At 41.4% G+C, this 13,636-nt stretch overlaps 2 protein-coding genes across 2 annotated transcripts; both read right to left on the bottom strand.

Annotated features, from left to right (window-relative positions):
• Positions 1-175: 175 nt before the first annotated feature.
• Positions 176-763, bottom strand: LOC136279018 (uncharacterized). The gene has a single exon (XM_066162355.1). The coding sequence runs from the start codon at positions 761-763 to the stop codon at positions 176-178; it is 588 nt and encodes a 195-aa protein (XP_066018452.1).
• Positions 764-5,659: 4,896 nt separating this feature from the next.
• LOC136279066 (ATP-binding cassette sub-family C member 4-like) lies at positions 5,660-12,956 on the bottom strand. The gene is made up of 6 exons (XM_066162452.1): positions 12,426-12,956; positions 11,551-11,933; positions 9,581-10,929; positions 8,440-9,010; positions 7,016-7,152; positions 5,660-6,582 (listed from the first exon to the last, which is right to left on the bottom strand). The coding sequence occupies exons 1-6, from the start codon at positions 12,954-12,956 to the stop codon at positions 5,714-5,716; spliced, it is 3,840 nt and encodes a 1,279-aa protein (XP_066018549.1). The 3' UTR covers positions 5,660-5,713.
• Positions 12,957-13,636: the final 680 nt, after the last annotated feature.

Here is a 13,636-nt window from a genome sequence, read left to right as displayed (position 1 = left end):
GATGTAGTCACGTGTGATGTAGATTGCGACGTTCGACTCCTACTGATACTGCTAGTCTTCTTCAGGCGATGAGGTCGATTGGTCATGCGTGATCTTATAAAGCATGATGCTCTGCTGTGATTAGCTGTTTTTTTCAACTGCTCTGATTGGTGCATTTCGGACCTTACTGTTTCACTCAGTGATTTGCTCTCTCGGCTCTCTTGTTGTTGTGTTTTTTGATCGTGGGCATCCACGCTTCTGGAATTTCTATTCCACTATCCCTGTTGATGTTGTCAGGGTGAAGTCTTACATCAATTCCCTCTTTGACCCTGCGCATGTAGTAATAAGGGTCACGATCCAGAAACTTTATTTCGTTCCAGAGTGGCTTGTGTCCAGTGTTGTGGGCATGCTCTGAAACGGCGGAGGTCTCGGTACGGGCGAGTCGGATGTCTCGATCGTGCTCCTTAATTCTGTCTTGCATGGGTCTTCCGGTCTCTCCGATGTACACCTTGCCGCATTCACAGGGAATCCTGCAAAATACGCCATCTTTTTTAGCTGGGTCGGCAGCGTCTTTGGGTCGTACTAGCTGAGATCTTAGCGCAGTCTCCGACTTGAAAACAGCGCGTACGCCTTGTTGTTGCTGTAAGCAACGGCGAAGCTGTTCGGACAGACCTTTGACATAAGGTAAAACCGCAGTAGCTTTGAACTCGTTGGCTTGTTCGGCACTGTTGCTTGGTTTTCCGGTCTTGGTAAGTTCCGGCAAGAAAGAAAAAAGGATAATCATTAGAAACCAGTACAGATGACAGTTTTTTTTTTCTCCTTGGAGATGTTAGAGGGTTTTGTTACGAGACGTTTGGCGCGCTCGTAAAGGCAGTTAACAATACCGCGTTTTATTGATTGAGGGTGGTGTGAATCATACGCTAGGTATTGATCGGTGTGCACGGGCCTCCTGTATACGCTGGTGGTGAGGCGGCCGTCGGGTTCTCTTAAAACCTCGGTGTCTAGGAAGGCGAGTTTTTTGTCATTCTCTGTCAGTCCATGGTGAAGCGGATGGAAGGCTGCTGGTTGTTTAGATGCTGTAAGAAGTCATACACGTTTCCGCGAATCAAGATGGTAAGGGTATCATCCACGTAACCTGGCTACACGTGGATACCGGCGGCTGTGTCAGCGGTTGATACACCGTATGTTGACAAAACTAACTGGGTTATTAACTTCTTCTAGGTCCCTTAGCGATGCCGAGAAAGCCCTACTGAAGAAAGGACTGAACTTCGCCGTAACTCCTGCGAATATTCCTGCCACAGAGATCATCGCCAAGGTCGAAGCAGCCGTAAGACAACTCGACACCGAACAAGCAGATACTGTCAGAAGAGCTGTTAACGGTATCCTTTAACAGGCAGAACCACCAGAGCCTAACATCACGAAAGAGACGCGAGATGCACTTAAAAGCCTCAAAGAAGACGAGAAGACGTAAGCACCTTTGCATATGATTTATCCGCTTACTTAGCCAACATCTTGTCTCCTTTAACAGGAAACTCAGAGTAAACGGTAACCAATTCAGCTCGCTTCGTATCCACCGTCAGCAATGCGACGACCCTAGACAACGAGATCATGGTATCTTTCGACGTAGAGTCGCTGTTTACCAACGTTCCTATCGACGCCGCTGTACAAGCCGCACCTCAGAAGATCGAGAATGACCCTTGCCTTGCAGACCGCACCACGCTAATGTCTGCACAGATCGCTGACCCTTTGACCTTCGTATTGAGATCCACGTACTTCCAGTATAACGGATTCATTTGCGAGCAAAAAGACGGCGCCACCTTAGGGAGTCCGGTTTCCACTGTTTTCATCCATGTAAAGAGATATTAAACATTTCTTACACTAAAATCTGAATCATGACGTCAACTGAATTTCAATGAGTTTGAAACTTCATTGTACATAAGAACACTTTACTGGAGTATGTTACATCTATTTGCTGTCTTTCTGGTACATATGATTACATAACCCTTTAACTTTCAAGATTTCATGAGTAATTCTCTTTACTATCTGCCATACAATTTATGTGATTAAGAAAGATGTTTTTTCGTCTTGTCACTAGCGTGGGACAAAGAAGAAATTCTGAGTCCCCATGAAGAATCGAATCTCAGACTTTCGGATTTGCGCAGCGATACTCTACCACTGTGCCACAGAGACTCTACGGTGGGCTAGGTCTATTACGAAGTTCATATGACACGCGTCCTGCATACTGCTAGGATCAGCAATGTCCATAGCGTACTATTTTTAGATAGAAATAGTAGAGATGGTAAGTTATGAGCTCGGTAATGAATTAAGAAAGATGTTTTTTCGTCTTGTCACGAGCGTGGGACAAAGAAACAATTCTGAGTCCCCATGAGGAAATTGGGGGTGCGGCTTATCTGCGGGAACATTTGAAAAAGGTGTCCGATGTTCGCGTCCGATCTAATGCCTGGTTACTAAGCTTCGACTGTTGCGCCCATGTTCTTGTTGTAATGCAAAATTCTATGGAAAAACTGTGTTGAATGAAGAAATTCCTATCAACAAATACCAGAAAAAGATCAATCATATGTCAAAGTTGGTAGAAACGACGTTCATTATATTAAATTTCTAAAATTGTGGGTAAGACTTGAAGTGTTTTCCGTTGCAATGTTGATGGTGAGTTCACGTTCGATGAACAGTGGATGAAGAAGACTTCTTAAGACTCGACTTTGGATTTCTTTTGATTTCTTTTAAAAGACTTTTTTCCAAAATTTGAACTGCTAAATTCAGGGTGCGGCTTATCTGCGGGGCTTTACGGTAATTAGATTTTGGATTCTACATTCAAACTGGGTGAGATTATGTCATGCTTCATTATGGTTTGTTTACATGGAAAGGTAATTGTTATTATGGTTTCACAGATGTTTTGATTGCCGTCGCAATTAACATTCGTAACAAAGTTTTATTTAACATAGAATATTTTAAGAACTTTCTTCCTTTCTCTTCAATACCATTTACTATTTCTGGAGCACAATTCAAGGAAGCAGGTTATTCAAAATATATAACTTTTAATTCAGGTAATTATTTGATTATGTCAGTAACATTTGATGTTTCACATGTAACAGGATGATCAAGCTGACGATAGCCTCCAAAAGAAGTGAACTCCACTGTGACAATTAGGTGACTAATTTGGAAACTTGAGCACTTTATAAATACGTCTTTGGCTTGCAATTCTGATGATTACAGTTTGCTGAGGTAATTGAAATGTCAGTCCCCACGCAGGAACTTTCTTGACCTCAGTACTATGAGATAACTTTAGAAAAATGCATTCGTGTCAGTAGAACTATTGTAAGTATAGTACTACCTACTGACAAAAATTAACGATTTCCTGTAAGCATGAACATTTGAGAGAAGTTATGGTGGTAATTGACCCTTTCTTTGCTAGGATGCATAGGGCGTGATGATTGTAAAGGATATCTTTTAGCTCTCAAACTTTCAACTTTGTATTAATTGTAACTGTTTGCCATATCTATTTCTCTGTTCCTTAAGCCCTCGAAGTTGGAGCAAGTGATAACCTGACTTCTTTTGTTTGGAATTGTGTGATTACATAATTTTGCTGTGTAAGTTACCACTTTGTAACATGTAATATTATTATTTAGATTGCATTAAATACTCTCGCTCAAGCTTTTATTAATGCATTCTGTTTCTTTCCAATGCTCATACCCAAACTAAACACTAATATAAGGAATTAGTCACAAGATATGTGAGTTTTAAAGGGTGGAAATCTGGAGAAGCAAGGATCCTCCTTTAATTAGGACTGAAATTAATGGGGGCCCTGTTATTATGATTCATGTTTCTACTTTGACCTGCCTCCTCCCCCGTAATGTTTAGGGCACATAGATGAAGAGAACATTTTTTGTATTTTAACGCATGAAAGTTAAATTAATTGGCGTCCACATAATGAACAAAGCAAGAATATGTACGCCTCAGCTTTATAGTTTAAAAAATAAAAACAAGAGGGCTGTGCAGACCATATCTTACTTTTTAGCCCCCTCTGGATATTTATTCAAATAACATAGTCACTATCGGTTTCATTCACTCTCACTTTCCACTGAGCTTGTGGAAAGATGATAACCTCAGTATATCTTTGAATGAAAGAAGGAAAGCCTGCCCTCTTACCACAGATAGTTCTTTTGCGCATTATCAGTACAAACCTGGTCTAATTTGTACACGAAGGTGATTGTTCTAGGTAGGTTAACCTTATGAATTGGTTGTGAAAATTTCTTGAACCTGTCGTCCTATTACTTTTTTTTTATTCAATTTTACCTCACTAACCTAAACTGGATAAATAGAAACTTGAAATTTATTTGTTATGCTTTTGAGGTGTGCATCAAAATTTCGAAGGCTCAAACACGAGTTGAAAATTATTTCTCTTTTCAATTTTCTACGCTGAACAGAGGAGGCTGAAACGTTAGGGAAAAACGATGGGGTAAGCAGTCATACCTGGCAACTTCAAGAGAAGATATGAGAGAAGCCCGTACGATTCAGCCGTGGTGTTTTACTGACTCACTGTCCTCACTCTTCAATCGACCAATCGTCTTAACGTAAAGCAGTTTACCGTCGTTTCTTTCGATTTTGGCTCAATTTCCCAAACCGAAGTTGCTGACATCATACACTTCATCTGAAGAAGAAAACATTCCCTAATCTTCGAAAATTTGCTCAAAACATCAGGAATGAAAGAAAAGACCTAAGCTGTTTGAAGATACCGCTGACTAGCATGCGTGTTGATCGCCTTGCAAGTTGTGAGAACATCATCCCCATGTTCCAGACTTCGTCAATGGTTCCCCCGTCCCCAACCCCCGGACTGGTCCCTATTTTCCCTGGAAGAAACTCTTCTACAGCTAGTGCTAAGGAGTTTTATTACAGTTTTTACTCAGAATAATGAAGGGCTGGAAAATAAATTGACGAGAGCTCCGCTTTTAGGCTTGGCTAAATCTATATATTAGAGTTATTGTTTATCTTATATGGACTTTAAAAAATCTGTGCCGCATCACGTAGACCTGCATCTCCTCTTATTCTTTCCCTAACGTGAATGCTGACATGCTCATCCGAGGAGATCTAAATTTATACCCAAAGTGAATGTTAACATAACAACCTGTTACTCTCTGATATCGGACCCTAAATCTGGACATAGCTAGGCTGCTAAACAGTTTCCTATTTCTGAATAAACTGTTATCTTGTTTCTTGTGCGCATTGTGTTGGGTGGTAAGTGGCGCTCGTAAGTCGTTCCCGGGGCATCTCCATTGGTCTTTTAATTATGATCAGTTGGGGGACAGACGGATAAGTGACGTCCACATGAAAAAAAAATTAGCTTTGTCTATTACATAAAACAAATGTAATCTATGCCACGGTGGGTCTGTTCATTAATATATCACAGAGGACGTCATAAAGCAGTTGGAACATCAGTGACACGCCTGCGCCTAGTGTACCGTTTTGCTGTTCTTACCACATTATGACTTCGTCTGTGATCTAATACTAAACAGAACCAGGGAAAATTGGACGATGCGTGACACCGCGAAACATGACAGCGAGAGAGATTTTAAAGATGCATAAGAGTATAAAGGAGCCAAAGCCGAACAATAACATCAAATGCCAGCTCTAGAAAAGATTATAAACTGTAAATTTTTTTAGCTCTGCAGGATCAGACCTGCGTGACATTCGAGGTATTTCAACCTAAGATCGCATCTCACTTAATGTTCATTATTGAGTCAAAATTGTCAAACCCTTTAACTTTTCCATCTTTCAAGACCAAAATCTTCTCGCAGTCTTTTATCGTGTTCAAACGGTGAGCTATAGTGATGACAGTCGACTCCTTCAGTTTGTCCCGCACTACATTCCAAATCGTCTGCTCTGTGTCTGGGTCAACATGCGCAGTTGGCTCGTCCAAGACGACGATTTTACTTCGCTGTAGCAGCACACGAGCCAAGCAAATTAACTGCCGCTCTCCAACACTCACATTAGCACCATGTTCCAGCAGTTCGTGATCCAGCTTGGCCTCAAGCCTCCCGACAAAATCTTTCAGTTGCACATCCTCTAAAGCCTCCCATAATTCAGCGTCTCGAAACTTGTCTAAAATATCGAGATTTTTCCTTAAAGATCCGCTAAAAAGAACAGGACTTTGGCCAAGAACTGAGATACCTCGTCGAGCTTGTTGGAGGCCTATCTCTTTAATTGGAACGTCGTCGATGACTATCTCTCCATCAGCATCAGGCATGCACATGAGAGCTGCTACAAAAGATGACTTCCCAGCTCCCGTACGGCCGGCAACTCCAATCTTTGCTCCTCCTTTGATGCTAAGATTGATGTTCTTCAGCACTTGAGGTCCCATCGGATAGTACGTCAATGATACATCTCTCAACACAATACTTCCTCTCCGAGGCCAGTCTTTTGGCGGTGTTCGTTCTTCTTCGTATCCAGGCTCCTGATCGAGTTGGGTGTAGGTCATAACTCGCTCAACTGACGTCATGTAGTTTTCAACTTCAGACGTTTTTCTAACAGCGTATTGAGTCGCGTTCAGAGTTTGGATGACGTAAACAAGAGCGAGACCAGCGTAAGCTGAAAAGAAAATTAGAACTTAAGTCTATAAATTCCGGACCTGTTTTTTCTCGATAACTCAAAACATATAACGAAAGCTTTACAAGGCTAGGTTACCTAGCCTTGTCCAGGCAGTCACTTAATGGGAAGTACCAAATAAGGCATCTTTTTTACGTCGTTGTTTTGACTCCAAGCTAAGTAGGTGCAGAGGAGTTATCAGCACAAGTTTCCTGTTTTGAATCATAGAAGACGCTTGAAAGTTTGCTCTGCACTTAAGCCACCCGAGTTGACTCTCACGTTTCTGTCGTGTTTAGAAACCACCCGTTCATGAGAGAGCACGTATAGTCACACTTACTTTATTATTCAGTTTTTCATGCTGTGTTAATACACGACTATACAGATTCTTACTTTACATAAAAAGACTCAAAAATGTTACTAAGAATCTTGAGCTTACCGGCATCTTGAGATACCAAGATTGCAGCCACAGCAAATGCACCGACTAACAAGGAAGCGAGACAATCCAGACGTGTACCGAGCCACCTACCGCTGGCCATCACCATAATGTACGCCTGATTATGAACATCTTGATATCTGAGGGGACAAGTTTTTATCACAATAAGTTTTAATAATGGAGTGATTTTTTAGTTGACTGTCAAAAATAAACCGAGTAGTATCGGCTTGATAATTACTTCGATTGGTGATTGGTCCGGCAAACTTGCGCAAAACCAACCGCCTATTGGTCGAACGCGTTTGTCAGCGTTTAGTGCCGTTTCCTTGTTTTTGAGTTAAGTCCTCTGTCACTACTTGTGATCTTTTCTTTTGTTTTGATTGGCTTGTTATTATAAAATAATATTTTCCTTACGACAATCACTCCAAAAAAATCTCAAAGACATTACATCGGGTCTGTACACTGAAGTGAGACCAGTGTCTCCTTTGGCCTGACAATGTAACGGAGCCCTTCAATAAATTTCGCCCGACACCCCTTCCCCTCAAAAAGATGTTACTCTCCAAGGAACATCCGTAAGCTTCTTGCTAAGTATCCGAAAGATCATTTCCGTAACCACATCTCATTCTTTGGTATGCTCCATTCGTCCAGATGAAGTGAGAGCCGCTAGAGCCGAGTTTCTTGACGATATGGATACTTTTCCATTAAAAATAGTAAATTCGCCAAAAACAGACCAGTTCTTAATTGTTCACTATCACAACTCCATCTTGTATGCTAAGTATAACATTTATCAGAAGGAGAAGACGAGTGCCACTCGTCTGTATCTCCTGTTAATTAAACTCATAATGGTAATAGAACTGAGTGGAGTTCAATTCGGCCAGTAATCATACGAGTGATTAACAAAAGGGGACGACTGCGAGGCGGGAGTCTGGCTTTTTTTCACGAGTATTATTAAAGGCAGAATTGCACGACATGACGTTCTCTTACCAATTGATCAAAACTGTGACAAAATTAGAAAAAGAAACTAACATCGCTTATACGTTTCATACATTTGTTATAGTTTCGACTAATTGTGAAATTTCTACGTCACGCGATCTTGTTGATTGACGGTTCATATTATGCGACTGTTGAAACCCTATCAGAAGGATGAAAACCGCACAGAACAATTACTGTAGTCTCACAACTGGTAGTAAACCCTCGTGCCTCTTTCGGATAGCTTCGTTTCGCTACCGTGCCTCGTACCGAAAGGTCCACTTGCTGACCAGTGTCTCAGCACGTACCGGATAGGATTACAAAAGACACGTGATGCCATTTCGCGTATTGCCGGCAAATTTAAAGAAATAGCTCACAGAAAACGAGCGACTATAAGTCACTATTGACCTGTGCATTTATCGGCTCTGGCACCACAAACTTAATCAATGTCTTTGACATACCTGTAGAGTGCATCCACAAAATCTGTCTGTCTTCCTCTCGTACGAATCGTGTCCAGTCCTATCAGGGTCTCCGAAAAATGAGCGAACACTGGGCTTCGGGATATCGACTCTAACCTCTTTAGTTCTCTGGCAGTCTTCAAGTAATAATTGGATAGAAAAACGACCAACATGGAAATTGGAACAACAAGAAACATCAGCCAAACATTTGTGACAACTGTTACCAGAATTTGGCCAAATATCACCAAGAGCATCTGCATTGCCGCCAGGAATGTTTTGGGCAACATCTCATCTACGCAGCCAATATCATTGGAGAAACGATTTAGGATTCTTCCCACTGGATTAGAATCAAAGAACAGGACAGGTGCTTGTAAAATGGCCACAACCATTTTATCGTGAAGATGTTCGGCGCACTTCAGACAAACAAGGAAGAATCCGTAAGCCCGAACGATAGTAAATATAAAACACGCGCCAACCAGACAGGCGAAGACAGATAGATAAGTCTTGTTCTTCTGATCCTCTTGGTTTAGCCTTGCAAGAAACGAAAGCCACAAGTCTGGAGCAACTATGATGGCTGAAAGAAATACCATTAAAATGCAGTGGTTGAAATGTACTTTTGTATGATCGCTCAGTTGAACATTGTAAGATTTATTGGGCCTAGACACAACTCGCCTGGATTACCTTCTACCGTTAACGTCTTGGAGATGTTTATGCAAGCACCACAACGTCACAGAATATATGAGGCAGTCAACCATGTCACACATAAATATTATTAAAAAACTGCTTTTGGTCTCAGAAAGTTAGTCTGTAGAGCGAGTGGTTATTCGACCTTTTCATGCAAGCGGAGGCAAGTGTAAGGCAAACGCGAGGAGAAAAACACCAGCTCTTCCTTTCGCGCGTAACTCGCCATTCACTCGCGCTTGCCTCGCGCTTGTACGAGCAAGTGAGATATCGGGAACATGGTCAGAAGTTTGCGCAGTGTCTCTCAATGCTACCTGCTAATCTAAAAAGAACTTTTATTCTTGGTTAAAAGCATAGCCATTGTGAAACGATTTGCACGAAACAGAATAAAAGAATAGAAGAAACGAAATATAGAAACAAGGTCTGACCCAAGGTTTGTAGCTCAGTCTAACAATAAGTTTACCTTGAGTAATGAGACTTAAACCAACCATTCCAGTTAGCATCAAAGGATGTGCTCCACTTCTGAAATAGTCCCAATAAAGCTTGGATGTCACAACTCCGATTGAACGATCCTCCCTTGCTATCTTCAAACTCTTCGCTTCATTGGGCAGAGAATGTATTTTCTGGCACTTTTCAGCATCATTGTCTTCCTCTTTATCTTCCCAGCAGAACGGCTCAGATGAGTCCGTTTTGTCCTTCAGAGCTGCTTTATAGAGCGGGTCAACAGTTGAATTGATTACACCTTTTTCTTGCAGCTCAGTAAAGCGTCCCTTGTCGAGGACACGTCCTTTGTACAACACAATCACTTCATCAGCGTTTTCCATGTGCTGTTGCTGATGAGAGGCAAACAGAACGATTTTATCGCCCAGTAGATCTTTGATGCACTTGTTAAAGATGTGTTGGCCAACTTTAACATCGACAGCACTCAGTGGATCATCCAGTAGATAAATATCTCCGTCAGAATAAACTGCACGAGCTAAACTTACTCTCGCCTGTTGTCCTCCACTCAGAACCTCTCCGCGTTCTCCAACGACTGTTTGGTCACCATCAGGTAACCGCTGAAAGTCTTCTTTCAGAGCACAGACGTCGATTATTCTTTCGTACTTGGACTCCTTGTAGGGTTGACCAAACAGAATGTTTTCTTTTATCGTTCCCGAGAACACCCAAGCAGTCTGAGGCAAGTAAATGACAGACCCTTGATAATCAATCGTCCCACTGGTGTTCCAAATTTCACCAGCGATCGCTGAGAGCAGAGTAGACTTACCACTTCCAACCGGTCCGGTGATGACTGTTAAACTCTTTGAAGGTGCAAAGAAGTTGATATCCTCAAGAATAAATTCCTCTTCATGATGCGTTTTTGCGTAGCTTAAATTTGACACACATAATATAGTAGGCCCTAATTCTCTTGATTCACGAGAGAGGGAAACTTTCTCCGTATTTTCCTCTTCTTTTTTCAAGTAACTGCGACTTAGGTAAGTTGCGGTACTTTTCGCTTTTTGTTGAGGCTCGTTGCTTAAATCACTCTCCGAGGCTTGCAACAGATTTTCCAGAAGAAGGAATTCTTCGATTCTTCCGAGCGAAACGTAGGCGTCATACGTTACCATTAATCCTGATGTCATATTCAACATACCACTAAATTTTATAACACCCATAAACGACAGCAGCATGAAAACATTGGCGGGCGTGAGGGTCTGGCCTGTAAGCACCATAATAATTACTGACACCAGAGTGGCCAGTGGCGTTGCACTGTATAACAAGGCATCAATACTTGACTGAATGGCTGTCCTCTTCGAAATGACGCTGATTTCATTTCTGCAGATAAAAGTTGTTTGTGAGTTATGTGGGCATTCTGTCGAACCAATTCGTCCTCTGTGTTCTCTCTAATTTGAAATATAAAGGAGGTGAGCGGGCAGCAAGCGCACCCTTCCTCATCGTTCACTTCTTTGTGAAAGTGCGTCTTTTGCGAACCCACGACAGTGTATGAAAAATAATACCAAATGAAGTCAAGTTAGACTCAATGAGATGTTCTACCTATGATAATGAACGATTATGCTCCGAAGTGGAGGTGATAACCACCCTTTTTCACCGACACTGAAGTAAAAACGATTACAACATTTTCGGATGCAAATCCCGAACGAGTCGCTCGAAGATGAATTGCAAAGGATATTCGGAGTTTGAGTAGCCAATCAGAGTGCACTTTTAACACTTTCTACTCAGTAGATACTGATATTTATTGACTAACCGGCCAGTCCTATGGTTATGAAATGGGTTACATGAGACATTTTGTTTTTGTTTGAACTGCTTAGCTAATAAAGCTCTCAGTGGAGACAAAACATATTTGTGGATTTTGAATAATTTAGGTCAACAATCAAGGGGATGAATAAAGATAGTTGTTTTAGCCTACTACTGATGAAAACTGACAATTTACCTTACCTTCTTACATGTTTTATCTTTCGTCTATATTCGTCCTCCCACGCATGCGTTTTGACCGCGCGGATCCCGGAAACTACTTGATTCATTTGGGAGATTCGCTGATCGGACACTGTAGCTGTGCGCAAGCGCAGCTTAGCATTAACATAGGACAAAACGGCAAAGTACGGCATAAGAACACACAGAAGGAACACACCCATAACAGCCTGCCAGCCAATCAAATTGTAGATAAGGAATATTGTCCCTACATAAGCAGGGACTGCGAAAACGGCTGCGACAAAAAACTTGACTGTCTCTTCTTCCATTCTTTTAACATCATTGGATATCAGGTCGAGTAAACGTCCTGCAGTGAATTTCAGTAGCGTCTGCTTGCTGAGTAGAAGTTTCTGAAAGAGAGCACAGATTAGACATTAGAGAAGTATGTTCCATAAACCATATGATTTTAATCTACGGCATAAAGACATCCGTTCCTACGTTTCGAGACGAGAGTAAACAAACCTCTAACAAATTATCTTGAAAAGTGAAAAAAAGCCACAACTAAGGCGCCATTTTGAATCTCGCTAAGAAGCGTGGCCTTATGCGTTAAGGTTTCTTTCTACTTCCCCGTTAACTGCAGGCTACATAATTGTTTGTTTCTTCGATTCTTTTTTTTGGTAAGCGGGATTGCTTGCTCTCGCAGAAGCACCAGCAATGATGTTCAATTACCCTCTCCTTCAGGGTCTCCATATGGCATAAGCTGATTACAATCGATCAGATTTCTGGAAAAATTATTTCTGGATCGGATAGATAAAGGTGTTTTTTCGGCTTAGTTTGGTGTGTTTAGGGTATTATATGAGTCTATCACAAGTGCATAGAATACTCTTTAGGATCGTTCCTACCTTTTGGTACACCAGTCCCCTCAGGGCGCTTCCTATTTTGATCCCCAATATTTCACATCTGTAGCTATCCTGGTGCATACCAAGACAACCGATCAAACCATTGAGACACATAGCTAATGCGCAGGCGTAGAGCCGATAAGTATTCTCTGCCTCAGTTGACATAAGCTTAGAAACAAGATACCCGAGGAACAGTGGAAAGAGAAGGCGAGAAGTTGTGCACAATATATTCCCCATCAAAATGATGATAACATCTTTGGCAGAAAGCATATAAAACACGCTTTTCCAAAGTTTGGGCCTTTTCCCATTCGTCTTGCAATGATGTTTCTCGCTTTCCCAGCTTTTTCGAAGCTTGTCGGTGACAAAACGGCCAGAGTTCTCGTCTGACAAGGGTAAAAAGTCATTTTGATCCAAAGGTCTTTGACTGCCCTTTTTAAGGACTTCGTTCATCCAACGAAAAAAAAGTGAAGATACAAAACTGACTTTTTCATCTTTATCACCAGAGATTTTCATGTAACCGCTTTTTGGTGCCATCACTTGAGACCTACAAAATACATAGCCATTATTAGCATGTTAAACGCAATGCCCAAATGTCTGTGCATGTTGTTCTAGGATTTCAGAATCAACTTGCCCTCTAAGAGTTGTAAACTTACATAAAATCCAATAATAGCTTAAAACAAAATGGTAAATAACCGTCATTGAATAAGCTTTGTGCTCGAAGAGTGTCGAGTTTCCTTTCTCTACTTTTTATGAACGTTTAATTTTCTTGGCATAGTTAGCGTAACAGCGGTTGCTACTCTTGTTTTTGTTTAAAATTTTGCGCGGGATATTTGCGCGCGGCCGGCTAAAATTGATCCCCTTGCTTGGGTGAGCCTGTTGAGTTCCAGGCTCCCTCTAGATAGAAACCAAAGAACAGGAAAACATTATCTTACAATTATTTGAGGAAGTAGCGTGCAACCAACTTTTCATTTGGAATGGAGTTTCCGCAATTTTTCACTATTCCGCTTTCCTTCTTGTCTCCCATAAGCAAGAACTTGGCGCACACATGACAAACTATTACTCATAAAAATAAATCAAATTTTTTTACTTTCATTTCACGTCCACTGAGGCGTAAAATAAAATTTCATAAGCGAGAAAACGTCATTTTTTTCTCAAGCTGAAAATAACCGCATAATACTGTAAAATTGGATACTTATCGAAGTCGATTGCGTGAT

This window comes from Pocillopora verrucosa, chromosome 2 (assembly GCF_036669915.1).
Source record: "Pocillopora verrucosa isolate sample1 chromosome 2, ASM3666991v2, whole genome shotgun sequence".
NCBI classification, from domain to species: Eukaryota; Metazoa; Cnidaria; class Anthozoa; order Scleractinia; family Pocilloporidae; genus Pocillopora; species Pocillopora verrucosa.
Note: the sequence above shows the minus strand (reverse complement) of the source record. Positions and strands in the feature narration are given on the sequence as shown.